This window comes from Mauremys mutica, chromosome 14, assembly GCF_020497125.1.
Source record: "Mauremys mutica isolate MM-2020 ecotype Southern chromosome 14, ASM2049712v1, whole genome shotgun sequence".
Taxonomy (NCBI): Eukaryota; Metazoa; Chordata; order Testudines; family Geoemydidae; genus Mauremys; species Mauremys mutica.
The window spans coordinates 42,043,608-42,070,626 of NC_059085.1; the positions used below are offsets into that span (position 1 = coordinate 42,043,608).

At 42.7% G+C, this 27,019-nt stretch overlaps 1 protein-coding gene across 4 annotated transcripts in view; it reads left to right on the plus strand.

The window, feature by feature from the left end:
• Positions 1–27,019, plus strand: part of ZC3H18 (zinc finger CCCH-type containing 18) — a 60,977-nt gene that overhangs the window by 6,142 nt on the left and 27,816 nt on the right. For 3 of the 4 annotated variants that reach the window (XM_044987428.1, XM_044987429.1, XM_044987431.1), the window contains exons 2-9: positions 2,688–3,292; positions 8,268–8,352; positions 16,336–16,484; positions 16,773–16,865; positions 17,661–17,818; positions 19,837–19,869; positions 22,595–22,721; positions 24,097–24,395. In XM_044987428.1, the coding sequence (XP_044843363.1) occupies positions 2,702–3,292; positions 8,268–8,352; positions 16,336–16,484; positions 16,773–16,865; positions 17,661–17,818; positions 19,837–19,869; positions 22,595–22,721; positions 24,097–24,395 (1,535 nt within the window). In that variant the 5' untranslated portion in view covers positions 2,688–2,701. The remainder of the gene's footprint in view (positions 1–2,687; positions 3,293–8,267; positions 8,353–16,335; positions 16,485–16,772; positions 16,866–17,660; positions 17,819–19,836; positions 19,870–22,594; positions 22,722–24,096; positions 24,396–27,019) is intronic. The other variant, XM_044987430.1, reaches the window with a different exon arrangement.

Consider the following 27,019-nt stretch of genomic DNA (forward strand, 5'->3'; position numbering starts at 1 on the left):
GCTGCTGCTGGGAAGCAGGAAATATGTAATGAACTAACATGAACACTTGCCTTTGTGAATGCTGTTGTTAAAGACAGCACTGGTTTTATATACATTTGTCCCTTCCATCACTTCTTAGTGGAGCTCAACAGGAGAGAGAGGTACCAGGACTAGACTGTGGTTTTGTAGTTTTAGGAACAGCCAGCAGAGGTGAACGTTTGTACTCGGCAGCTAAATGGATAAAATGAGCACAAGCACATTTTCTCCCACTCCCTTCACATCCCCTAACCTGCATCCTCTTTTTAAACAACTTGTTTGCAGCAGGTTAGAAAACAAATAAATTCCCCTATCTCATCTTTGCTTGACAGTTTGGACATTTCTCCAGGCCTGTTAATGTTGACCTTTTATGTGAGATGTAATAAATTGTAAGTAAATTGCCATGCATGTGCTGGAAAGGGTAATTTCTCAGGCAGTTAGATAATTAAAATTGTCATAGAACTGCTCTTACAGAAAGTAACAATTTGTGACTGACATTTGAGTTCAGCATCAACCTTTAAATGTTTTTGAAAACACAATTTATTTGAAATCTGTCCCATAATGCACTTAACTGCCCAGAACTGCAATTAGCAGGAGGCAATTAGCTATGTTTTTATTGAGCTTTTAATTTCTTAATAAAATCACAGAGTTGGTCATTTGAGGAAGCTCTGTGTGCTGAGAAACACTAGAAACTACTACTAGGGCAAAAATGTGTCTTTACCATAATCTCAGTGGTAAACTGGGCTGACTGGGAGTGAGAGCGATCCATGCGGGGGGGGGGGGGGCTGCTGGAAGAAGGCACAAAAACAAAAGTGGGGGGAAACTAAGACTCTTTTGTTGCTGTTTTTAACATGAGGAAACTGAGAAACCCAGGCTAAGCAACTTGCCCAAGCCAACCCAGCAAATCGGTAGCAAGAATTGGAGTTCCAGAGTTCCTGGTTTCCTATCCTGGGCTCTAACTACTAAACCATGTTGCCTATAACACCCTTCCTGCCCCATATCAGTGCTGAGATCCAAATTCCTTAATAATCAGCCAGGGTTTGGTGTTTAAAATTCTGAGACTTGTTGTTTTTTTCAGTCTTAAAATCTGTTTAGATTTCATGGCAGTCTGCTTGACCCCTAGTGACCTAGCATGCCCCTGTCATCGTCTATTGCCTACCTCTAAGGTAAATGGCAGCCTTTTTTGCTACAGTCTGGGTCAAAGAAACTCAGTAGTGAAGAGTGAGTGAGCTAGTGTTTTGGACCAGGAGAGGAGAAAATACTGCACAGCTGACTGGTGGTGGTAACTCTTTTTCTTCACACAGAAGTAGAATTAATGGATACAAACTGTTTGAAGGAGACATGGGTTGTCTCCTTAAAGAAGCTCCCTTCTGCTTGGTTTAATATAATATTTTATATGTGTAGCATCTTTCATCTGAAGAGTTTAAATGTAAACTGTGAAAATCTGGCCCCTTATGCAGCTCTCAACTGCAGTTGTTCCACAAAGTAGATCGCTGAAAGCTTGTTCATAATGGAGACGAATCAGTTGAGTGAAGCATGATGCATATTTTGGGGGATGGAATCGGTTTGTGAGAGGAGTTTAATAAAACTGATTTGCAATCCCATGATTTTTCTTTCAGCTATAAAGGTACCTTAACAAGCCTAATACCAGTTCTTCTCTTGACTTCTGCCTCCTGTCCTCCAAAACCTACATTATTATAGAACACTTTCACAAAGAAAAGTCAGACTATGTGTGCGCGCATGCGTGTGTGTACACACATATACATATATATATAAAATTAATGGTGAATTTAGTACTTTGGAAAAGCGTCAGATTGACAGTGCTGGGAACTTAAAGCCTCTGTTTAATCATGCCATAGGTACAGGACTGAGAATACAGTATGAACTTTCCCATGCTACACCATTAGTTTGCCTCTCCAGCATTCTGGAGGAGTAACCTCGATACCCAGTTTAGACCCATGCCCATTCAGTCCTGGGATTCTTCTGAGACTGCCAACTGGTGCCAGGTATTGTGGTGTGTCTGGTGATACGTACTTTGTTCTCAGGGTTAAGGTATCTGCACAGAGTATCAAACAGCTATCAAATGGTAACAACTTTACCTGGAGGTCAGAAGATCTATACCTCATTACCAGTTCCCTGGGCCATCCAGTCCTCTATAAAGTCAGCCTTCTCCTTTGTGGAATACAAATGCGTTTGCTGTATTACTTCTGAAATACCTTCTGCCTTGCCTCCTGACATTACTGTATTTTATCTCTTCTATTATAAGGAGAGACCTAATTGTTAAATGTTCATATTGAACATACAGAAAAAGACATGATGCAGCACATGGATATATTTGATATTGAAACGTTTACTTAAAGATATTTTAGATACAGTGTTACTATGCAGAGAGGGCGGTGCTTAGACATCGTTTTGCATTCTAAATTTAACTTTATTAAAAGTTTCTTAATAATCTAAACCAGCCACACACATGTGCAATTCTTGTTTTGTCTTTGCTCTGGCCAATATGTATAGCTCTTCTCTGCTAAGATATTAAGGTAAGCCCTGACCATGCATTCAGGCAACACCTCCTCCAGTAGAAAGATACAAAGTGTATTCCTGTATTTTATACAATGAGTGAGGACAAGGTTTTTTGTTCCACATACTAAATGTATTGTGTTTGCCCTTAGCAGACTAGCAAGTACTGATGGATGTTTCCGACAGCCCTGAGCAACACCCCTGCTCTCCCGAGGAGGAGGACCAGCAGCTCTCAGACGACGAAATCCTGAAAGAGAGTGGCTCAGATCGGGAACTGGATGGAGAGGGTCATGGCAACATTCTGGAGGAAGAGGAAGAGGAGGATGCAGCCAGGGGACTGAGTCAGGGCGAAGAGGAGAACCACTCAGATGAGGAGGACCACTTAAGTGAAACCAAGTCTCAGGACTCTGACAATAATGAGCAGAGCAGGGAACTGAAGAGCTCCCCGTGTCACAAGGAGGAGGAGGAAGACCGGACAATTGATCTTGGAGACGAAGCATCCTCTGTCACTCGGGAACTGGATGAGCATGAATTGGACTACGATGAGGAGGTTCCCGAGGAGTCAAGTGCTGCTGTTCCAGAGGATGAGGCAGAGAAGGTGGGGGGTGAGGATGACGAGGAGGAGGAGAAGGGAGACAATGCACCTGAGGACGAGAAGAAATCCAACAGTAAAAGCGATGATGAAAAGGATGGCCAGGATCCCCTCAAAGAGAAGAAGAAAGAGGAAGATGATGGAGAAATTGATGATGGCGAAATTGATGTAAGTTTGAGTTATCCTTAGACAAGGGAGGGAATGTCTGGGTGGGGAGGGGAAATCTGTTGTTCTGCCCTTGGATTCAGAATTAGCTGGCTCTTAGGCTGGCGTGCCCTGAACATCTGTCTAATTTATGGCCTCTAACTACTGTAGGCTCTCAAACTGTCCATCACTGCTGTCCCTCACAAGCTCAGGTTATGCCCCAGCATATAAATGAGATGCACATTTCTGAAAAGGAAGGCCTGCTGTGTACATAACTGTGACTTCAGTTGCTGTGTACTCTGGAAAAACTTGTTGCGCACAACATATGTAAAGATGTCTCAAGTAAACTTGGTCCTGATCAGTGCACAGGGTCTCCAGAACTTCAGATTTCTACCTTTGCTCACAAAGGACTTTTGGGTAATGCTAGCACCTAGTTAGCCAGCCACATGCTAGGCGCTTACAAGCTATGCCATCACTTGTACATTGTTAACCTACCGGGCTATAATGGCTCCTGCGGATGGGATGTCCAGCATGTGTGGCAAACCCAAGTGCTTAAAATAGATTGTAATGTTTGTATTGCAATAGTGCCTTAAAACCCTAGTCGTGGATCAGGACTCCATTGTGCTAGGCGCTGTACAAACAACATAACAAAAAGAGCTGACAATAGAAGTAGGTTGTTGTCTGCCGCTTTGGTGATGCGCACTTCCTGTGGTGACTGACCTGAGTTTGTACTTGGAAAGGCAAAGTGAGCGATCCCATTAGGAACTGTGGTCGATAGCGCTTACTTAGCACTCTGTGCTCAGATTGCTGTGTGGCAGCACTCCGCAGTCACTGTGTGTAATATTAGTGCCATTTTACAAGTGGAGGAGAATGAGCTGGTGGTGAAATGACTTTCTCAATACCACAGATCAGGGATTAGAACCCTTCCTATGAGCTCCCAGTCTTGTGTTTAGGCCATACTTCACTCTGACTACTGGGAGTGTAAGACAGCACTTAAAATATAAAAGCCGAATGGTTAGCATTAATTCCTCTATGTCAGAGACCCAAGTGCAATTTCTTGGCTCTGTTTCTTGTTCCCCATGCATGAGGTGCAGCTGGGCAGGGAAAGTTTGTCACTGCAGCACAACTCGATAAGCAAGGAAGCAATGGGTTTAGAAAGGAGTCATTTCTAGTCCTACTCAGCCAAGGAAGATTACCCAAACCTGAGAGCTAGAAGGTCAGGGTAGAAAAGTAGGATGTTCTCCGCTGATGACTAAGCCCTGGTCTACACTGGGCAGGGGGATGTCGACAAGATATGCAACTTCAGCTGAAGCCGGCGTATCTTAGGTCGACTTGCCGCTGTCCTCATGGCCAGGTGAGTCGACCGCTGCTGCTCCCCCGTCGACTCCGCTTCCGCCTCTTGTGAGCTGGCGTTCCGGAGTCGACGGGGAGCGCGTTCGGGGATCAATTTATCCGTGTCTAGTCGAGACGCGATAAATCGATCCCTGATAGATCAATCTCTACCCGCCAATCCGGCGCATAGTGAAGACCTGCCCTAAGGGAGAGGAAGTTAATTGGAGGAGATGTACAAAATAATAGTCTGTCGTTTCAATTTGTTTTTCAGTTGGGCTGCAGCTGGCAGTGACATTTTCTGAAAAAGAGGTTCAGATTGGAGTGGAAATTGTAGTAGACCAGCATTAGCTGAAGTTAACCTAGAACGCAAATTGGGCATTGATGTCTGGCTGAACTACCCCATTATGATAAAATGTTCAGGAAACTTGGGTGAATGACAGAGGATTTAGCTTATTAGGACTTCTTCAAAAAGACCTCAAGTCCTAAATCTTGTGGGTAGAATACAGTAACAGAATTGATCTTTCCTGCATTGACCACCTGTCTTTGTTTTGATCAGTTGAATGGCTCAATTCTTAGCCCAAAGGTCTGAACAAAACTGTTCACGCCCCAGTCAGCAGTCCTCTGACAAATATCTTGAATTTTCTTTATTGGTTTAATCACGTGGTGCGTTGGCTAACTTAGTGGTCAGGATCACACGTTTCCTCTTATGTTCTGCTCATTGTGGAAGGTGATCTGATAAAATTCATTATATATTTTCAAACGACTCAAACGTTCTGACTCAGTTTCACTACAGGTTAAACCAGGGATGGGCAAAATACGGCCCATGGGCCAGATCTGGCCCGTCTAACATTTCTGTCCGGCCCGCCAGGCTCTTTGCTCCTGCGGCATAGCAGGGCACTTGGGCAGGCTGCCTACCTGCTGTGACGCTTTGCTGCTCCCGGAAGTAGACGGCTGCTGTTAGCATGTCTCTGAGTGCCTCTGGTGGAAACCGGCCAATGGGAACTGCGGGGTTGGTGCTTGCGAACGCGGGCAGCGCACAGAGACCCACTGCCCTGCTCCCCTCAAGGGACGCGCAGAGATGTGCCAGCAGCAGCCAGCCACAGCTGCTTCCAGGAGCAGCATGGGGCTACAGCATGCAGGCAGCCTGCCTGAGCCCTGCTGCGCCGCCGGCCAGGAGCTGCCTGTGGTAAGCGCCTCCCGGTCAGAGCCTACACCTCACCCCCCCTCCTGTACCCCAATCCCCTACCCCAGCCCAGAGCCCCCTCCTGCACCAAACTCCCTCCCGGACCCCACACCCTCTCCCGCACCCCAACCCTCTGCCCCAGGTCAGAGTCCCCTCCTGCACCCAAGCTCCCTCCCAGAGCCCCTCCATTAATATAGTAGAAATGGACGGCCTGTGATGACTTACCAAAATTTGTGGCGTGGCCTCCTGCGAAAATTATTGCCCACCCCTAGGTTAGACATTTCTGTGTTCTATATATGTGGTGGGAGAACCCAAGCAATTCAATTTACTGGATCCCTAAAATCATTTCAGAATAACTTTTAACACGCAGCTTGATACAATACTAAAGCATTCCTCCTGATTGCTAGGGATTCCTGGGAACGCTGTCCACACTAATATGCAAGATGAATTTGCACTTTGAATGGCTTTCATATATTAGCTTATAATGGGGATCCCAGCTGTCTGATTCTCGTTAGACCACACAGAATTAAATACTCTCTCTTTTGTTCAAGCACCAGATTTGCAAAGATTTCGCACAGTTCTAGTGAAAGGAGCTGCGTTAAGCTGGCTATTCCATTCACATTATGTTGAATGCAAGACCCATCTTTTTTGGGGGGGATGTTAATTTGTCTGCAATTTATGCTGTTTGTGGACATTTTTAACTTGATGGGGAAGAAAAGCTAGCACAAGATTTAAACATATACACTATTTGTAGGCATTTTAAAAAAGGAGCTCTGGCCCGAGAGAATCTCAGAAGGAATAGAGTGAAAGAGATATTAAACAAAGGTCCCTGGAGAGCTGCGTTATCCAGAGCCAAGTGGACATATCTTCTGCTTTCCAGCTGTTACATTGCTAAAAATACATAAAACGCTTTCCTCATATAACTTTTCCATGGATGTAATCACTGTAGTTGCTACAGGGATGTCATGATTGTCAGTGAGAGGGAAGGTGTCCACAAGACACTTTCTCTATTAAGATGTGGTCCACAGTATGGCAATATTGCATCTCTTTGAGGTAGAGAAGCTGAGAGGGGCACGGTAAGGTTCCAACACCTTGTTGGGTACATCTACACTGCAGCTGGGAGTGTTTCCCAGATTGGTTAGACAGACACACACTAGCTCTGCTTCAGCTCGCATGCTAAAAATAGCAGTGTCGCCAGGGGTCGCGTGGGCAGCAACTTGGGCTTGTTGCTGGAGAACGTCCCCAGGATGTCCAGACGTGTTAGTGGGCAGGTGGCTAGCCTGAGCCATTGCCCATGCAACTGCTGGCTATGCTGCTATTTTTAGCATGCAGCCTTGAGGAGAGCTAGCACATGTCTGTCTGCCCACGCTGGGAAGCACGCTCCCGGCTGCATTGTAGGCACACCCTTAGTCCGAACAGCTGTCATTCTGGCCCCGAGTGCCTTTGATGTCACTTGTCACATGCATATTTTCTCTCCACTGGACCCCTTTTAAAAAAAACCTCCCTTTGACCTGACAAATCCAAGTGGCTAAAAGCTTTTTCCGAAAGGGTTTCCTTTGGGAACAAAAGCAAGGCCTGCTCTGTGAAGCTACACTTGTTTTATTCTGTGGATATCCATTTTCATAAATCATATTTGGATGTCTAATCTTCCAGGATGACTAATCCTGAAGGCAACTTGGAGAGCCTTTACGCACTCCATCTTTCTAAGGTTCTCCCTGCGCTGCATCATGGCTCTCAGTTTATGCTGAGTTCCATTACAAGCCATGCTGCTTTATGACTCGACGCTGAACTCCTGAGCAGTGTTAAAAAATAAAAGGGTCGGAATGGTGGAGAAGGGAGTGTGATTTAACTGCCGCAACAGGGGACTATGAAAACAACAGATTTAACTTCCTCCCTGAAAGGCTGGCCATGAGATTTTGTCACTACACACGATAAAGAAGCATATTCAAATGGGTGTTATAACACAGCAGTTGTCCTCCAACTTAATATGCAGGTTCCCAACATCTGTATCAGCTCTCCTCATCAGTCACTCTTTCAGGATGGTCTGTATACAAGAGTCACAGCATTGTAATTAAACATGCATTTTTAAATTGATAAACTAAAGGAGGCACTCAAGATAAATCAGTATGATACGGTTCAGTTGATTTCAGTGTCCACTTGGGTTTGTCACAGTTTAACTAAAACAATTTAAAAACATGGAAAATGGGTGCCACTTAGTCCCTAGACAAGGCTTCAGATTCTATGAAGCTCTTGATGCTTGCAGGATTTCCAGTCTTCCCTGAAACACTAGAATTAATACCCTCCCTACCCTTTCTTAGGCACAGGAAGATCCACAGTGCGTATCACACTGTTATGTTCCCAGTTGCCCCGGGACACACATTCCCTGTAACTGTGGAGTTGCTGGCTTTGATTTTACTGTGAAAGAGTCTGTGGTTTTCATGATGACTTGACTCTCTTAAGCATCTGTCCTTCTGTGCCTTGCAGGATGATGATCTGGAAGAGGGAGAAGTTAAAGATCCCAGTGATAGGAAAGTGAGGCCACGTCCCACCTGCCGATTCTTCATGAAAGGTAACAATATACTGCAGCAGAGGGAGTGAATTGAGCACTCTGTGGCTTCTCTTGTTCAGTAGTGCAACTGTTGGACTACCAATCACATGAGGCACGCTGTCCCAGACATCACTTATATCACCGTTCTTTTCCATGGTGGCCAGGTGCTGACTGTACACAAGGCCAACATGCAAAATATGTAAAAATTGTTCTGTCTTAAGTGCAGAATGCCTCAAATAAAGGATGACTTACCGCACCTTGAAATAAAAATCTCTTCAGACGTCCTCTTAATAATCAAATATTGCTTCAAATGTTTTAAAAATATTACATTGTACAAATTAGAGATGGAAAATACTCATTCGTTCTTGTCTAGTTCATGCCCTGCCAGGGCAGAATTGTTCCCTGCAGCGCAATATCCAGGTTACATCTGTAAATCCCAAACAATAGGATTCCACTTCTTCCTTTGAGAGACATTTATTGAAATATCTTTTATTGAAGACAAGGCTAGAAATAATGTTGCATTTCCCTGTAAATGTTAACTTGGTGTGTCATGTTCCTTTCCTCTCAGCTCCACCAACACAGATCTGCTCGGTATTGCATTTGATGAATAGTGTCTGCCTTTTCTACCAAGCAATGCGTTGTATGTAAATGTGTTATTCTGAAATGCAGAACATTTTTAGAAACTGTCCATTAAGAGTTCCAGAGAAGCACCGTGTTAAAGGCAGACGTAGCATCAGGACTGATTGATTAGGTGAAGAATGGTAGTGTCCCTTTTAGCACAGAAGACTGGATTCAGACCGAGTAGGCTACTAGCGTAGTCTAGGAAGAGAAACTTTTCCCCTCAGTATAGAAAATCAAAAATGTGAGACCTATTGAAGTATATGATGCAATATAATCTGGATTAATGAAGTTTTAGGTCTTTATGGTCTTCATGATAACAGATCATAATGGCAGAGTCCTCACTGAAGGTGATGACACTACATGCCGGTGTAGGGATTACTGTGCTAATCTGTATGCCTCATCAGAGCCACTTAAAATACAGGACCGCAGAAAGGAGAGTGGAGCGGGAGCCATTAATCCTGCAACAGAAAGTGGTGCATGCTATTATATATATTTTAAAAAAAAAAAAGCCTGGTAAAACACTGGGGACAGATAACCTATCAGCAGAATTGTTAAAAGTGAATGATGACCACATATTGATGTCATGTCAAAAATTTGCAGTGATGTATGGATGATTAGAAACTGACCAGGTGACTGGACGAATGAAATCCTTCTGCTTGTATCAGAGAAAGGAGACATAACAGAGTGTAGTAACAATCATATTATCTCCCTATTATTGCACATGAGCGAAATTCTGCTCTGCGTAATCCAGGGTTGCATGAACAGAAACCACCATAACAAGCTGGTTTCATAGAGGGAAGAGGCACATGTGATCAGATCACAAGCATCACGTATAAAATGATAGGGATAGGGTCTAAATTAGATAGGGTCTAAATTCCCACTCAAGAAAGAGATCTTGGAGTCATTGTGGATAGTTCTCTGAAAACATCCACTCAGTGTGCAGCGGCAGTCAAAAAAGCGAACGGTGTTGGGAATCATTAAGAAAGGGATAGATAATAAAACAGAAAATATCATATTGCCTCTATATAAATCCATGGTACGCCCACATCTTGAATACTGCCTGCAGATTTGGTCGCCCCATCTCAAAAAAGATATATTAGAATTGGAAAAGGTTCAGAAAAGGGCAACAAAAAGGAGCAGCTTCCTTATGAGGAGTGATTAATAAGACTGGGACTTTTCAGCTTGGAAAATAGACCACTAAGGTCTATAAAATCATGACTGGTATGGAGAAAGTAAATAAGGAAGTGTTACTTCCTCTCATACCACAAGAAGTAGGGGTCACCAAATGAAATTAATAGGCAGCAGGTTTAAAACAAAAGAATCTTTTTTAATACAACGCACAGTCTGTGGAACTCTTTGCCAGAAGATGTTGTGAAGGCCAAGATATAACAGGATTCAAAAAGAACTAGATAAGTTCATGGAGGATAGGTCCATCAATGGCTATTAGCCAGGATGGGCAGGAATGGTATCCCTAGCCTCTGTTTGCCAGAAGCTGGGACTGGATGACGTGGGATGAGGATCACTTGATGATTCCCTGTTCTGTTCATTCCCTCTGGGGCATCTGGCATTGGCCACTGTCGGAAGACAGGATACAAGGCTAGATGAACCTTTGGTCTGATCCAGTATGGCCATTTTTATGTTCTTATCCATTACATCATTGAAAAATGCAAGGAGTTTAATCACCTATTGATCATATGTTTCATTGACAACTCAAAAGCGTTGATACCTTCTGACATGACTCTTTGGAGGATACTGGGAGACATGGGGATTCCAAAACATCTCAATGAACTCATTGCAAGTCTCCACTGTCAATAACAGACCACAGTGCAAACAGCAGCAGGTGATAGCGACTGGTTTTCCACTGGGTGAGACAAGGGTGTATTCTGTCCCCAAGCCTTTTCAACATGTCTGCAGAATTAGTTACAAGACATGCCCTGGAAGGTTTTGACAAAGTGGAAGGAGCTGGGATTTCATTAGCAGACATCTCTTAACCAGTCTCAGCTGATGACACAATGCTCTTTGCTACAGCCACTGAGGGAAGGCAACAGCTATTGGAGTCTGTTTTACTGTGGACTATCCCTGAATGAAGTGAAAATGAAATGCATGCACATTGACATGATTAACAAAAACAGAATACCCGGGCAGTATGATTACATCAAGTTGTAGAGGCAATTGAGTAATTATCTGGGCTCATACATACTAACCAAGGAGGCTGTTCCAAAGAAATCAGAACATGACTAGGAATGGCTCATCAGTAATGGCCTCTCTTACAAAAGTTTGGAAACACTGTGGCATCTCAACATGTACAAAGGCTCGATTGGTGAGCAGCTTAATTTTTTCCATAGTGACGTATGGATGTGAATTGTGGGAAACTAATGCTACTGACAAGAAGAAAATTCAAGCCTTTGAGATGTGGTGCTGGCAAAACCTCGTGCATATCTCCTGGATGTGGGGAAAAAAAAGACACATGCATATGTTAGAAATATTATTGGAGACAAGCAGACCCTGCTGTCGGAAATCAATAGGCACAAACTTATGCAAGTTGGTGCCATCAGGCACAGAAGTGGAAGTAACCTCAAAAGTGGCAGGTCATCGTAGTAGAGGACGACCAGCGAGTAGATGAATAAATGATTTGTGGCAGATCAATTGGAGGTCAGCCACTGAGTGTTCAAAGCTAGCTATAGATCGAAGGCATCCAAAAATTCTGCTACAATGTCACCAATATTCAGACATGAATAAATGGATTTTACTTACTTGGGTCTTTATGGACTGGGATTAAAGAGGAGTGCTATTGAGTGAAAACCCATATTTTTAAGAAACAAATTTTCTTACCTTTGTGACACACAACACCTGAGATTAGTAAAACAAAGGTTTAAAAACTAACTTGTTTGTGCTTTCTGCTTGCTTTTTTGCGTTTTCTCCATCTTGACCATTGGAAATAAACTAACCAGTTTCACTTTCACGGTCTCATATGCTAGCACATTGTTTCAAAGACCGCGGAGGAATGTTTAAAAACTAAAATCTGTTTCCATGGAATTTCTTCAAAAGATGTGGAGACTTGGTTTTGTAAAGCCTTGTTTATAACAGAATTTAATATGGACTATGTTAGACTGAGTTCCTTCAACTTCCCCTTAAAGTTGTGTTCACCCAAATGCTTTTGTTTTAGTAGAAATGGTAAATGAAATGAACTAAAATAAAGCCAGAAAGGGCGGAGTGGGAGACTTGCTTTCACTGCTATGTTGAAAAAAGACGACACAGGGATTTGTTTGGGATTTTTCCAAGAGCTGAGCATTAAGTGTAGCTCACCTGTGTTATTGAATGGCTTCCTGTGTCTAATCGTTTGTTTCCTGTCATGAGTTTGGTAATGATATTGCTGGAAGGGATGTGTTCCTCTGTTTGAACCAGGTGAGTTTTCCCTGGGTGGGGTTGTTTGTTCCTTCATTCTTAGTGTTGTTTAATCAGATTACATCCCAATGCGTCACAGATTTGTTGTAATCACCAGGCCCTTATCTCTGTGTGTGAAAATTCAGATTGCATCACATCAAGCTCTTTTGCCAAAGATACATTCCTTTGATTTCAGCCTTATTTGGGTGACCTTGATTTCCTCTCTGCCTTCCCCGGTACAGGAGATCTGTAGAAATATTACCGTCCAGGAGCCAAGCTAAAAGCATCATTGTGGGACTTCTGATGCTCAAATTCTAGTCTCTGCAATTAATTCCTCAGAAAGAGCAAAGTGTCATGTCATGTGGCCGCATCAGTCCATTTTGATAAATATAACTGATTCTGTGAAATAATGTGTGTTTATACCCATCCCAGTGGAACACCCAATTCATAGCCATTCGACCACATGCACAAAGAGCCTCTTACTTGCCAGGAGTAACTCTTGCACTTGACATATTTGAATAAGAAATAAAAAATGGTCTCTATAGATTCTTAATAGTCCCAGCATTCAACTTTCAAACCCTTAATACATTTACTGGAAATTAGGGCTGTCAGTTAATCACAGTTAACTCATGCGATTAACTCAAAAAAATAAATTGAGATTCAAAAAATTAATCGTGATTAATCGCAGTTTTAATTACATTGTTAATATCAATTGAAATGTATTAAATATTTTGGATGTTTTTCTGTATTTTTATAGATATTGTATTCTATCTTGTAATTGAAGGTGCTCGGAGCTGGGGAGCCGCTGGGCAAGGGGTAGGCGGGCTCCATGGCGTGGCACGGCTCCCTGGGCGGCGGCGGCGGCACATCACTCCTATGAGAGATGCTTCCCTGCCGAGACCAAGCGGAGCTTGGCGGGTGCCAGGCGGAGTGGGGCCATGTCTGCCCAGCACGCCGGGGCTTTGGGCGGCTGGGGCACCTCCGCCTCTGTGATGAAGCTGAAGCCGAACTAGATGCGGACCTGTGATCAGGAGGGCTGCAAGAAGCAGGTGGCATGTTTGTGCTTCCTCAGTGAGCAGGAGGACGAGGTGCTGTTAGCGAGTAGTAGCTGGTACCCAGAGCAGTGAATTGTACCAGGTGGAGGAACAGAGCCAGAGGAGGAACCAGAAGGTGCTGCAATCTGGGACGTTTATGAAGAGGCTGGAGTAAAGGGAATACTAGGCAGACTGCTGGGGATATTTGAGAACCAAGACCGGACGTGTAGGACTTATGTTTGTTCCTACGGTGACTGAAATATTGGAAGACTGGGAGGATTCAGTTAATACAGGAAGGAAAAGAGAATGGTTTAAAGTAGAAGATGCTGTCAAGGTTCTTCAGTGTCAAATCAAAGTGTATATTATTTTTATTACAAATATTTGCACTGTAAAAATGATAAAAGAAATAGTATTTTTCAGTTCCTCATACAAGTTCTGTAGTGCAATCTCTGTCATGAAAGTGTAACTTACGAATGTAGATTTTTTTTTTGGTTACATAACTGCACTCAAAAACAAAACAATGTAAAACTTCAGAGCCTACAAGTCCACTCAGTCCTCCTCCTTGTTCAGCCAGCCACTAAGGCAAACAAGTTTGTTTACATTTGCAGGAGATAATGCTGCCTGCTTCTTGTTTACAGTGTCATCTGAAAGTGAGAACAGATGTTCCCATGGCACTTTTGTAGCTGGCATTGCAAGGTATTTACGTGCCAGATATAAAAGTTTATTAGAAAATGTTTAAGAATAGATGATACAGAGAGTTTGCCCCTTCATGCTTCGACCACCATTCCAGAGGACATGCTTCCATGCTGATGACACTTGTTTTAAAAAAAAAATGTTTAATTAAATTTGTGACTGAACTGCTTGGGGGGAGAATTATATGTCCCCTGCTCTGTTTTACCTGCATTCTGCCATATATTTCATGTTATAGCAGTCTTGGATAATGATCCAGCACATGTTTGTTTTTAAGAACACTTTCACTGCAGATTTGACAAAATGCAAAGAAGGTACCAATGTGAGATTTCTAAAGATAGCTACAGCACTCAGCCCAAGATTTAAGAATCTGAAGTGCCTTCCAAAATCTGAGAGGGACAAGGTAGGGAGCATGCTTTCAAAAGTCTTAAAAGAGTAACACTCCGATGCGGAAACTACAGAACCTGAACCACCAAAAAGGAAAAACAACCTTCTGCTGGTGGCATCTGACTCAGATAATGAAACTGAACATGCATCAGTCCGCACTGCTTTGAATTGTTATCAAGCAGACACATATCCCCTGGAATGGTGGCTGAAGCATGAAGGGACATGTGAATCTTTAGCACATCTGGCACGTAAATATCTTGCGATGCCAGCTACAACTGTGCCATAAGAACGCCTGTTCTCACTTTCAGGTGACGTAAACAAGAAGTGGGCAGCATTATCTCCTGAAAATGTAAACATACTTGTTTGTCTGAGCGATTGGCTGAACAAGAAGTAGGACTGGGTGGATTTGCAGGCTCTAAAATTTTACATTGTTTTATTTTTGAATGCAGTTTCTTTTGTACATAATTCTACATTTGTAAGTTCAGTTTTCATGCTAAAAAGATTGCACTACAGTACTTGTACTAGGTGAATTGAAAAATACTATTTCTTTTGTTTTTTTCCGGTGCAAATACTCGTAATAAAAAATAAATATAAAGCGAGCACTGTACACTTTGTATTTTGTGTTGTAATTGAAATCGGTATATTTGAAAATGTAGAAAACATCCAAAATATTTAAATAAATTATTGTTTAACAGTGCAATTAATCACAATTTTTTTAATCGCTTGACAGCCCTACTGGAAATATTCAAATATACTATCCTTTCTTAATGAGTGAAGTCAGTTTTATAAAGTTCCTGAAGGGGGCACACTAACCCTCTTAGAAAACATGAAAGTACCAAATGACTCAGGTTAACTTACTCAGTGTTATCTTTGATCGCATATAAAAGCTCACAGTTAACTTAGTGCCTTGGCAATGGACAGCCTTGGAGACTAAATGCCCCTTTAGCACAGAATTGGTATAACACAGGCAGTGTCAATGTAACTTTCCTTTGTGTGTTGTCCTGCCAATGTGTCTCCACCTTGACTTGGAGGGACCACCTTTAGGCGTGAGAAGGTGGTTAAATTTCTGTGTCCCATTAACTTCTCATTGCTAATGCTGAGACTGCCAATCAAGGTTGCAGTTATAGTGGTGGTTGTGTGACCAGACACCTGTCAGGATCGCTGCTGAAGGACCATCAAATGATTTTATGTGAGCAGCTAAACGGAAAAGCAAGTTCTGTTACCTACTAACCTGAGCTAAATTCAGACCTGGAACCAGGCCATATCCATACCCCATTACAAACACCTGAGTTCCCCATGGGTACGATAACTTCAGCTAACCCACTGCGGCATCATAGGTGGACTTTCAGGGGAGCTGATGTTAAACTTTGTCTCTGGCCCCCTGAGAATGTTTCTCTTGCTTCTGTGGAGAATGAGCTATTAGAGGAGCTTGGGTTATATTTTTCTTCCCCACCACCGGCCTGTGTATGTAACTCAGATTGAGGCCTTTAAACTTCTTGCTGGGTTATTTAGTTTTGAGCTATAAAAGTTCCTAACTATGCTCTAAGCACTTTTTACTTCTAAAAGTGCACACAAAACTCTCTGGATCACAACCCACATAGACAGCCCTCCCACCCTACCAGAGTAAGTGTCTCGGGTTTTCACTCACCCGTGATCCCAACTGAATTCATCTCTCAGGGAAAGCCCAGGCAAAAAGGCTTTGCTGGGTGCCCTGACAGTAAGTGACTGTGAACCAAGGTGGGAAGCAGAAAGGTCATGTCTCTGAAAATCAAAGATGTTCTCTCCTGGAAGACTTCAGATAGTTCTGGACCTGAACAAGATACCAGAGCTTCCAGGTATTTGACTGTTCTGTGCAGTACTTTAATGAGATTTCTGTGCTTTTTCACAGGTCACTGTACTTGGGGAATGAACTGTAGGTTTATCCATCCTGGTGTGAACGACAAAGGGAACTACTCCTTGATCTCAAAACCAGACCCTTTCTCACCCAACGGTGCTCCTCCCATTGGCCCTCACCCACTGATGCCAGCAAATCCCTGGGTATGAAAACATTGGTTTGCATTTGTGGCTTCTGTGTTTTTTGCTTGTTTAGATCTGCAGATACATTGCAGGTGGCGAAGGATTTGTTTCATTTGGGCCGTTAACTTAGCAAAATCAAATGTTCTTCTGGGATGCATGAATTTTAAGAAGGCGCTTTTTACAACCTCTAGTAAATGGCAATAACTTTTCAAGTGCCCTACTGATGTTTCGCCTGGATAGTCGCAAACATTCACAAAGCACAATTTTCAGCCTGTGTCTTTTCCCCTTTCCTTCTCATTTTTCTAACAGGGTGCGCCTGTAGTTGATGAAATTTTGCCCCCACCCCCTCCGGACCCTCCAACAGAAAGTGCCTGGGAGAGAGGACTCCGGCATGCTAAAGAGGTAAAGTGTTCTTTAAGAAATACACTAATGTCTTTCACTCAAAGTCAGCCTATGTGTATCATTGGTGGCAGAAGGACAATATAGTCAAAGCCTCTGGGAATGACTTTCAGTCCTCTCTTCTCTCTGCTCGGTGGAGACAGTTAAGAAGAGTCAGAGGGCATAGCCACTACTTTTGGTCTGATTTGTAAGATGTTTCTGTGATACTAACCTTGAACCTCTTGGGGGATGTGTAACTTTTTATCCTTTTTTCTTTGGGGGAGTCTGTTTTGTGTGTTTAACCCAACAGTCACTTTCGTGTTGTATAACATGGCAATCCTTTGGTCGAGAAGAGCTGGTTTCCAGCTCTCTTTTTCCCATCAGCACTAGCCAATGGAGATCGCTCCTAAGCAGGGCAAAGGACACCATATTCAACCCGCCAATACAGCAGAACTGTTTTCAAGCTGGTACAGTGTGCCATCGCCTCTCTGATGTTTCCTGTGGTGCTTGCAGGGTAAACCCCGTTTTGTTCAGCTACGAAGATGTGGGTTTAACTTTCTTGAGAGCCTTTTAGTGATCCCACCAATTTGGCTGTCTGATTCATCTTTGTGAGCTAACAGGATAGTGAAATATTACATGTTTTGTTTCAAGTAGATATCCAAACCCTAACTGTTTGTGAGAATTGAACAGGAGAGGGACAGGTTAATTAGGAAGCAGGTCCCTCACTAGGGCTGATGTGCCATTAGTAAGCTGAACTTTGCCCTCCATGCCTCAAACTTGTTGCTTCCTTAAAAAGCCTTTTATTGTGCCTTGTGACAGGTATTAAAAAAGGCAACAATGAGAAAAGAACAAGAGCCTGATTTTGAGGAGAAGCGGTTTACGGTGACCATTGGAGAAGATGAACGTGAATTTGACAAAGAAAATGAATTTTTCCGGGACTGGAATTATCGCATCACTAGAGATGTCCGAGATTCAGCGTAAGATGTGGCTTTGTGCTTGCATCCTTGCTGTTTGGGGTGGATGAGTGGGAAGGAATCCCCGCATGGCTGTTTGCAGTTAACCTTTCGCTCCAGTTGTGTAGAAAGGTTTGCAGTTAACCAGTTGTGTAGAAAGGTTTGCAGTTAATCTTTTGCTCTGAAGATTAGCCACTTTGTGTAACAACATCAGAAGCATGCCAGCAAAACCCATAGGCTCCACTGTTACTTGGCATGCCTCAGTTGGTCCTGGTTCAAAACCAGTTTTCCTTCTATGCTTTTTTTAGCTTTATTCCTTCAGAGTACTTTCTCTTGTTTCTTCAGAGCCTAGTGTGCCAATTTGATTGTCTAGTTGCGTACTGCATTTGTCATGTTAATTTGAGCTAGTGATTTGTGTTCCTTTGGTATTTACACAACTCAAGCATACACTAAAAAGTTTAATAACGTGTGTATACACACACCAATACCCTGCATCATCAGAGCAGCAGTGATGCCATCTTGACAGGGTTAATGCTTACACTGTACGTCTAAGGGCAGCAATCATGGTCGGCATGGCACTAGATTAGCCTCTGACATCTTAGCCAGCCCTTGATTAATCATTTGATAGGTCACCAACCAGAAGACTTAACCTACATGCAGTCAGGACTTGCAGAGTGGGAAGATTCTGGGCAATGGGAAATGTCTGAAACATCATTCCTGCAGGATTTTTGTGAGGTAAAACTAAGTGGGAGTGATGGAAGCATCAGTCAGCACCCTGCTTTGGGGACTGGAAGCAGTTCACGGCTCTCCAGTGTGGTTGGCTGGCTGTAGACTCTAGCAGGCAATATGACACCAATCACCTTTAGGAGTTGGTTTTCTGTTTTTTTTTAATTCATATGGGCTAGAAAATCATTTAAAAAAATTAACGTATAAGTTCTGCAGGAACTAAAGGGTAAGCCCTGGTGTGTGTACGTCCATACACACACACACACTCATTCCTGCTCACAGTATAAGCATGCATTTGGCAAGGCTTGGTCCCAGCTAGTTTGACTGTGGAGGAAATGAAAACGTAAGAGGGGCAAATGAAACTGGTTGGTTGGTAGGCGCAGATTTGCCCTGGAATTCAACATAATTCCTTTTCCACATTTTCACCGTGAGAGGTACCATGCACCCAATTTTGTAGGTAGTTGCAGAACAGTAACTCCCTATATACAGTAAAAGCTAACATCAGTCATTCTGTAACCTGATTTTATTTGATTCTCACCTTAGCATATCTGCAAAGTTCCTCAAGTGGCATATGACCAGGATTCAACACCAAATTTGGTCCGCTGGTTGGATCGTTAGCTTCCCTGGCCCGGGACGGGTACTGACAGGAAGCACAACATGAACACTGATTCATGCCCCCCTATTTGATTCTGAAAAACTTTCAGATGTAACCAGTACATGTTGTCCCTAACATTATTAACAGGTTACTACAATGCAGGTATTACAGATTCTTAAATATCTAAGTAGACAAAGCCTGGATTGATAACTTCAGCCTGGGTTTTAACATTGTGTAAAACCTATCTTCTTAAATCTACAAGTATTCAGGTTGTTGTTTTACAGTATTGCAGTAGTACTCAGCAGAGATTCCATCAAGTGCCCCATTTTGCTAGGCACTTGTACTCTCCTTAAACAGTCAGTTTAACCTTTTACTTGTGTGCAGCAGAGTTGAACAGAATTTATAAATCTAGTATGAATTGAGTCCTGAAAAAGTGATCATCCAGTTCATTCAGGAAATTCCAGAGGAACAGTTCTGTGTAACCAGATTGATATAAGAAATAACTTTCTCCTTAGCAAGCTTTGTATGTTGAGCCATTAAATTTAAGTTGGAAAATGTCAGCAATTTGTAAGCCCTTAATCATTGCAAGAACCAAGTAACATATTGCAGCACGTCCTAACTATTGACTATTTAGATCATAACATTGATAGCTTGATTGTTTTGTGACATACAAAGATGGCTAAATAGTTCATGATTTTTTTTCTCTTTTAAAAAATTATAGGGAGGTGGACGTCAAAGAAAATGTTAACTATGGGTAAGTAGTTTTTTCTGATTTCAGTACTGTCCCAACATTTTCTGTAAGAAAATTAAAATGTTCCTTTAATTTTTTTCTGTTTCACTTTTTCAAATTTCTTAGGCTACAGACAATTGTCACAAAGTTGGCTGCAGCTGATCAATTGTTTGTATATATTTTTATTTTTGGATGCTGCCAGTTGTTGGTAGCAGATTATAAAATTTGAAGTTATGTCCTTAATTTTATAAATACACCTAGAAGGCAAAACAGTGGTGTATGTTTCTATAAATACAAATTTACATAAATACCTTACAGGGAAGGGAGTGGAGAACATTGGGGTGGGGCTGGGTTGAAAAGTCAATTTCTCCTTTGATATAGTTTAAAATACCTTTCTGTTTTTGTTCCTGAAAACCATGAGTCACTGAACCTGTTCTCTGCTAGCGGTGCAAGAATCTAGAACTGAATTCAGTACCTGGTACCTGTAATTTGGAGCTGTATTATAGGTTTGGGGGGGAGGGATAGCTCAGTGGTTTGAGCATTGGCCTACTAAACCCAGGGTTGTGAGTTCAGTGCTTGAGGGGGGCACTTAGGGATCTGGGGCAAAATCAGTACTTGGTCCTGCTAGTGAAGACAGGGGGCTGGACTCAATGACCTTTCAGGGTCCCTTCCAGTTCTAGGAGATAGGTGTATCTCTCTCTCTCTCTCTCTGTATATATATGTATATATGTATAATATATATATATATATAAAAATGTCATCAGCATCTTCAAGCAGAAATGTGGAAATCTTAAGATATGTAGAAGTGTTGAAATAAATACATATAATAACTTGGCTCCCAGGATAGCACTCAGATCTCACTCTGCCCTAGCTTTTTGGCCACTTATATACTACGGAGGGGTGTCGGTGGTGGTGGTGGTAGTGTTACCCTTCCTATCTTTCAGTACGGGCTACTAAACTGAGTATGGGATTGGAAGACAGAGCTCTTGATTTCTAATCTTGGCTTTGCCGCTTCCTCCTGTGGCCTTGGAAGTTACTTGAACCCTTACGCCGGGGAGGAATTCAGCACTAAAAAATTTAAAATTCGGTGCATAATATTTTAAAATTCTGCATATCTTATTTGCGAAAATAACACAATATAATCACGTCCGTTTCAATTATTTTTGTAATTTATTGAGAAATATCTGCCAGCATGTATGTCTGTAACGGCAAAAAAGATTCAAGAAATATTTTTTGACAAATAGATTCCTTACTAGGCATATTATAACAGAACTTTTAGTAGTAATTCATTTAAAGTACAATACAGAACTGCATTTCCTGCACACCCCCCAGAAGCAGTGCAAAGGCTGGGGGAGTCGGGGTAACGGAGAAGTTGAGGGAAAGGGAAGTAATTGCTGGGCCGGAGTCTGGGAGTGAACCTGGAGGGTTGTTGGGTGTGGCTGGGAGAAGTATGGAACGGGTTTTTTTTTCCACGGAGGGAGGAGGAGGAATTGTTAGGGAGTTGCGGAGCCTCCCCCATGCTGACCCCTAGCCTCTCCCATTCAGTCAGGCACATCTGCCCCGTTCCCATGCACTCTTACTCAGCCACTCCTCTCCCACCTTTTACTATGTGACCATGCACCTCCACTCCTGTTCAGTCCCTGTCACCCCACTAGCTCCTGTGACGCTGCCCCAATCTGTCTCCCCCACTCCCTTCTGAACTCCAGTGTATATGACCCCCAGCAGCCCCGTGTGCCCTGTGCTGTCCGTCTTCCCCCCCCCCACCCCATATCCTTTGCCGCCTCATCTGGCCTTGCGGACAGGGTACCGTAAGGAAAGCAGCCTCTCTTCCTCTCGCTCCATGGCTGGCTGCTCTAGCCCTGAGTCAGCTGCCCTCTTCTGGTGCAACAGCAGCTCCTGGTATGTGAAAGGTGTAATTGCAGCACCTCCCCGGCAGAATGTGTTTTCTGAAAAGAAAAAAGAATTTGCTGGGGAACATGAATTCTGCGTGTACACGGTGGCGCAGAATTCCCCCTGGAGTAAACTCTTTACTCATTTTCTCATCTGTAAAATGAGTATAATACTTGCTACCTGCCATCTGATTTGCAAGGATTAGTTATTATTGGGTACATGCCATAAAGATACCAGATAGTATTAGTAAAGCTGTTCTAACAGAGGAAGCTTTGCATACTAGAGGACTGGTGTCTTTTAGACTCTTCGCCCCATAAGGAAAGTGTCTGCATGTGGCATATTTTTCTCTCACTAGAAAGCTCTGCCAACATACTTGTTCCTGGTACATTCACAAGTGTCATATACACATCACCTCTGCGGACACAGCGGTAGGAGACTCCAGGGTCTGCCCTACTTTCCATGTCCATGGGTAACCTCCCTTGATGGGAGCTGCACTTGTGCACTGGGGAGAAAATATGCTAAACTCTAAATGGATGGGGGGGAATTGTGCTCTGTTACACCAACATAAATATATACGAAGTAGCCTCTGTAGAAATCAAATGAAGTTACTCTAGATTCACCCCAGTTGAACTGAGAGCAGAATTATGAGAACGTGCTTTTCTAAGTTTTGTTTTATTGTAATATTTAGAGGCTTTCTGAACCTCTCCCCAGATACGTATGTGAACCATTTTATACAGTAATTAATCTCTGAATATTTTTCCCTGTCAATATGCTTAGCATTTTCATTTATAAATGCAACAATTTTCCTAATGTGCAAATGATATTTTCCTGTTTAATCTTCTCCCCTTTCTCAATATAGGCTTGATTCCTATACAGATCCCTATTATGATTATGAAATAGAACGGTTCTGGCGTGGTGGGCAATATGAGAACTTTAGGGTGCAATACACAGATCCCGACCCATATCGTAACTACAGAGTAAGTACGGTAACATGCACCCTTTCCTAAGCTTTGCACTCTCTCTTCCTCCAGGTCCTTCACATACATTTGTTTTCAATTACCATATAGGACATATGTTGGCATTAGATTTTTTTTTTCCTCTTTTGGCATACTGTGTAGACAACACTTTTCCTTAATCTCTGAAACGATTCAATCATTAATTATTTATTTAAGTTCTGGTAATGTGCAGAGCACTGAACAAGACAAAAATACTGTCCCTGTCCTGCTGAGTTCACACTCTCTTTTAGATAAGGCAGAAGAACTTAGTGGCACAACCCAGCTGAAGGAGTTAGTTTGGTATCCTTTGTCACTTACCTCTGGGGGTGGAGAAGGCATTTGACAGATGGAGGTAGTGTTTGTGGACCTTGCAAAGAAGTGAGTCTAAGGGAGGGATTTGAATGAAGGCCAGTCTGCAAGAGCATTGTCCGCTGGGACAGAAAGAGATGGATGGATTTGGGCATGTGTGTTATGTACACAAGTAGAGACTCACCAGGATAAATGGGTATTTAAGAAACGTAATACCCGTTACTATAATTGGGCTTTGCAGTGACAGTGGTCACTTTGCATTGAGATGAGGGAGGCAGCAGCTTTGACTGGTCTGCCGCTAGAATCCAAGGGGAATCTCCTTGTTACGTTGTTGCAGCCGACTTGCTTATAGAATGAAAGGTCAGAGTTTTTTCATTGAAAACATTCTTATTTCTGTTCTGTATTCCAAAGGCTATATTGGCACCTGTTGCCAGGTCACAGACTGCAGTGCCTTGGGACACATTGGTAATGAGAACTAATTTTGCCCGATGCTAAGATTTTCAGCTGTATTTGTTATACAAAAGAACAGCAGTAGCTGTTTTTTTCCTGTAAACTTAAATAACACTTTTTAAGAGTTCTGTGATGTTCAGATTAGTAAAGTGGCCAGTCCTTAGTGCAATTTTTAATACTGTATCATCCCATTTTTTTATATTATGCTCATTTGCAAAATTCAGGAATTGCTAATGGGACAAAGTAGCAATGTGAGGCAGTGTGACCTTCTCCCTAAGATAGGTGAACAGCTCCATGCATATTACTTTCTTCTCAAGGGAAGCCTTCTAGATAATTGACCATGTTCATCATTGATGGCTCTGTTGCCTTTAGTGAAGTTAGATGAACCTGATGCTGTGTTTTATGTCTTTATACAGCTCCTAAGTAATTTTGAAACATTATGGCAAACACAAACTCCAGTTGTCCCCCTGATGCCCTGCTGTAACTTTGGCGAGCTAGTATAATTGTTTCCAATTTGAGACTTTAAAACCTCACACTTTCATTAGTGAGATGTAACCATGGAAGTGATGTAAAAGTGTCTTGTCTTGTTTTGTTTTATTTATACAAGGAAAGAGAGAGAGAACGGGAAAGGGAAAGAGAGAACCGACAGCGGGAACGGGAGCGGGAACGAGAGAGAGAACGGGAGCGGGAGCGACGACAGAGAGAGAGAGAACGAGAGAGGGAACGGGAGCGTGACAAGGAACGCCAGCGAAGGAAAGAAGAGTGGGAGAGAGAGAGGGAGCGAGTGAAGAGAGATGAAAAAGACAGACAGCACAGAGACCGGGACAGAGATCGAGACCGGGACAGAGAGAGGGAACGTGAAAAGGAAAAAGAAAAACCAAAACCTAAGTCACCGCAGCCGCCAAGGTATGTGCTCCTTTATTGATGCTTGGTTTTGTTTGGTACTGTGGATTAACCAGAGATGCACCAAGCAGGGAGAGAGGATGTATGTTCTTCGGAGCTCTGTTGTCTGCTGCCCTAAGTAGGAAAAGCAGTAGTTCCAAGGGATGTGCACTGACCATAGGGGGAATATGCTTTGCCAGCCAGCAAATAGATGTTGCTTTAGCTCCGATTAGAGCTTCAAGGGCATTCACCATTGCAGGCTGTGCATAGAGAAGAGAACTTCTGGGTGGAAGTGTTCAAGGTGTCTTTGGGATGTACCTATACTGCGTAGAGCTGTGGAGTCCAGAGCCACGGTAACTGAGTTTAATGTGCCTCTCAGAAGTCTAGCTGGCTGAGCACAGGACATGGAAGCATTGACATCGGCTCCTTCTGTGGCCTTGGCAAATGACTCTTGGCAAGAATCCAGGATGGATTGGGCATTTTTAAAAACAACAAAAATATCCAGTATTCTAGTTAATACTAAAAACAAAAAGGGGATTGGAAGACATGTAAAGCCTCAATTTTCAGGGATTAATCCAATCTCCGTTATGAATTAGGATGAGATTTCCCTGTGGGGAGGGGCTGGTTACTCAGATCTGCCAGTTGCAGGGTTTCTTGCACCTTCCTCTGAAACCTCTAGTGCTAGCCACAGTCAGAGACAGAGTACTAGATCCTGCATGGGAATTCCTATGTTCCTGTTTCCCAATCTGTCAACTAAATTACTGCTTACAATAACTCAAGTGGGTTTGGATTAACTGTAAAGCACTATGTAAATATTAGAGTTGATCGGTTGGGGGGGGGATGGAATTTTCATCCCTTGGGAAATTCTGATATTGCAACACCTGTTTTCATCCTATGTCGGAAAAAATAAAATATCAAGGGTGCCTCAGTCATAGAGACTGCAGTGCATCATGGGAGAGTTAGTCCATCTGAGGAGCTGGGACTCTAGGGGTGAATAGAGACCATGAGTGACCCAGAACTACAACTCCCACATAGTTCTGCTGTGATTCAAGTAGGTGCAGAGATTAATGTCGACCCAACCCAAAATGAAACACTTTTAGGTTTTTCTGCTAGAAAATGTTGATGTATTTTTAAATGAAATCCCATTTTCCAACAGGAAAACATTTTATTAAGAATCTTTCTACTATCCCTAATAAATACTAAGTGTTCAAGTGTCTTATCAATATGGTTATATTAATGTAAAAAACTGCAGTTAAAACACAGATGTTAGAAGTAGTGAATATAAATATGCAGTTTAATTACCTCAGTTGCCACTCGTTCATCTTAGGCTGCTGGTTCACATTTGCACTAGGTCAGTGATGGCAAAGATCTTGTCATCTATAATTGTTTGACTCATGATACAAGTTGATTACCTCTCTTCCAAAATGCCAGTGTTGGTCTTGTTTGTCATGACTGATCTAATGACCGTGCCCACGGGCACAGATGTGAGACACAGGCTGAATGGTGCCATGGAGACTAAACTACCTTCTGTGGCGCTAGAGGTAGTTTTGCCCCAAATCAGGGGTAGGACAGCATGGAGAAACTTTCACCAAGGACTTGCAGGAGATAACTCTGGCACTCTTCACCAACCTTCAGTTCAATTAACCGCCACCTCAAAACCGTTCATGGGTCTGCATAGTGGACACTATCACCATAGCAGGAAGGTTAGGCTCATGGTCTTGTGGTACTCTTCTTGATCTTTACACACTTTATGGATTCAGTTTTTCCCAGCGAACAACCTCTCCTGGTTCACAGTGATCTGTGAACTACATATTGACTCCTTAAACCAGAAGATAGGTCTGTATTTGATAAATAAAGAAAGACAGCAGGGGAAGCTGAGGGTGTTCCTGGCCTTATTTTCATCTGGTACAAAGCACACTGATCCAAAGGGTTCCAATAATCTGATTGCTTTTGGCTCAATATCTATTTCTAGGAACTGTTGATTGACAAATCTATTCGTCCAGACCCACTCCTGTCTCAGCCAGTAATTACAAGAAATACATAGATAAAGGTCAAGCAAAGGTTCTACCAGAAGTTATGGGGGAAACCAAACAGGAACTTGTGTTGGCTTTGTTTGTAGGTTGGTTTAAATCCAAAAAACAAATCACCTCCCCTAATGCTAGAAATGAAGTGGTTATTGTGCTGTTTACATTGTTGCACATAGTATAGATGTAAAATTTAATGCTTTAAAATCTGACATAAACCGTCAAATGAAGGGTGGTAACTGTTTTATAAGGTAACGTATTTGGAGTGAAGCAATAGGAATATTTAACAGTAAGGTGGTGTCTGAGAATCTCTTTATCTTGTTTCCAATGGAGATGATGCTCCAATTGAAGACTCCTGCATGTTAGAAGTACTCTTATGTAAGCAGTCAGATCCCCAGTTTCTGCTGTTTGGACTCTACTCTTGAGCCACTAGCTCTGTTACATTTACAAGGGTTTGGGTTTATTGGAAGTAGAAAGAGAAAGGCAGGAAACCAAATAAAATAAAGGAAGCTGCCGTTTAAATCCTAGGGATTGTTTACACAGACGATTACTGCTTGGCAGGCCAGTGTGTGACTACAGCACACCAGCTTGCGGTGCAGTAACATAACAGCCCCTGTGGACATT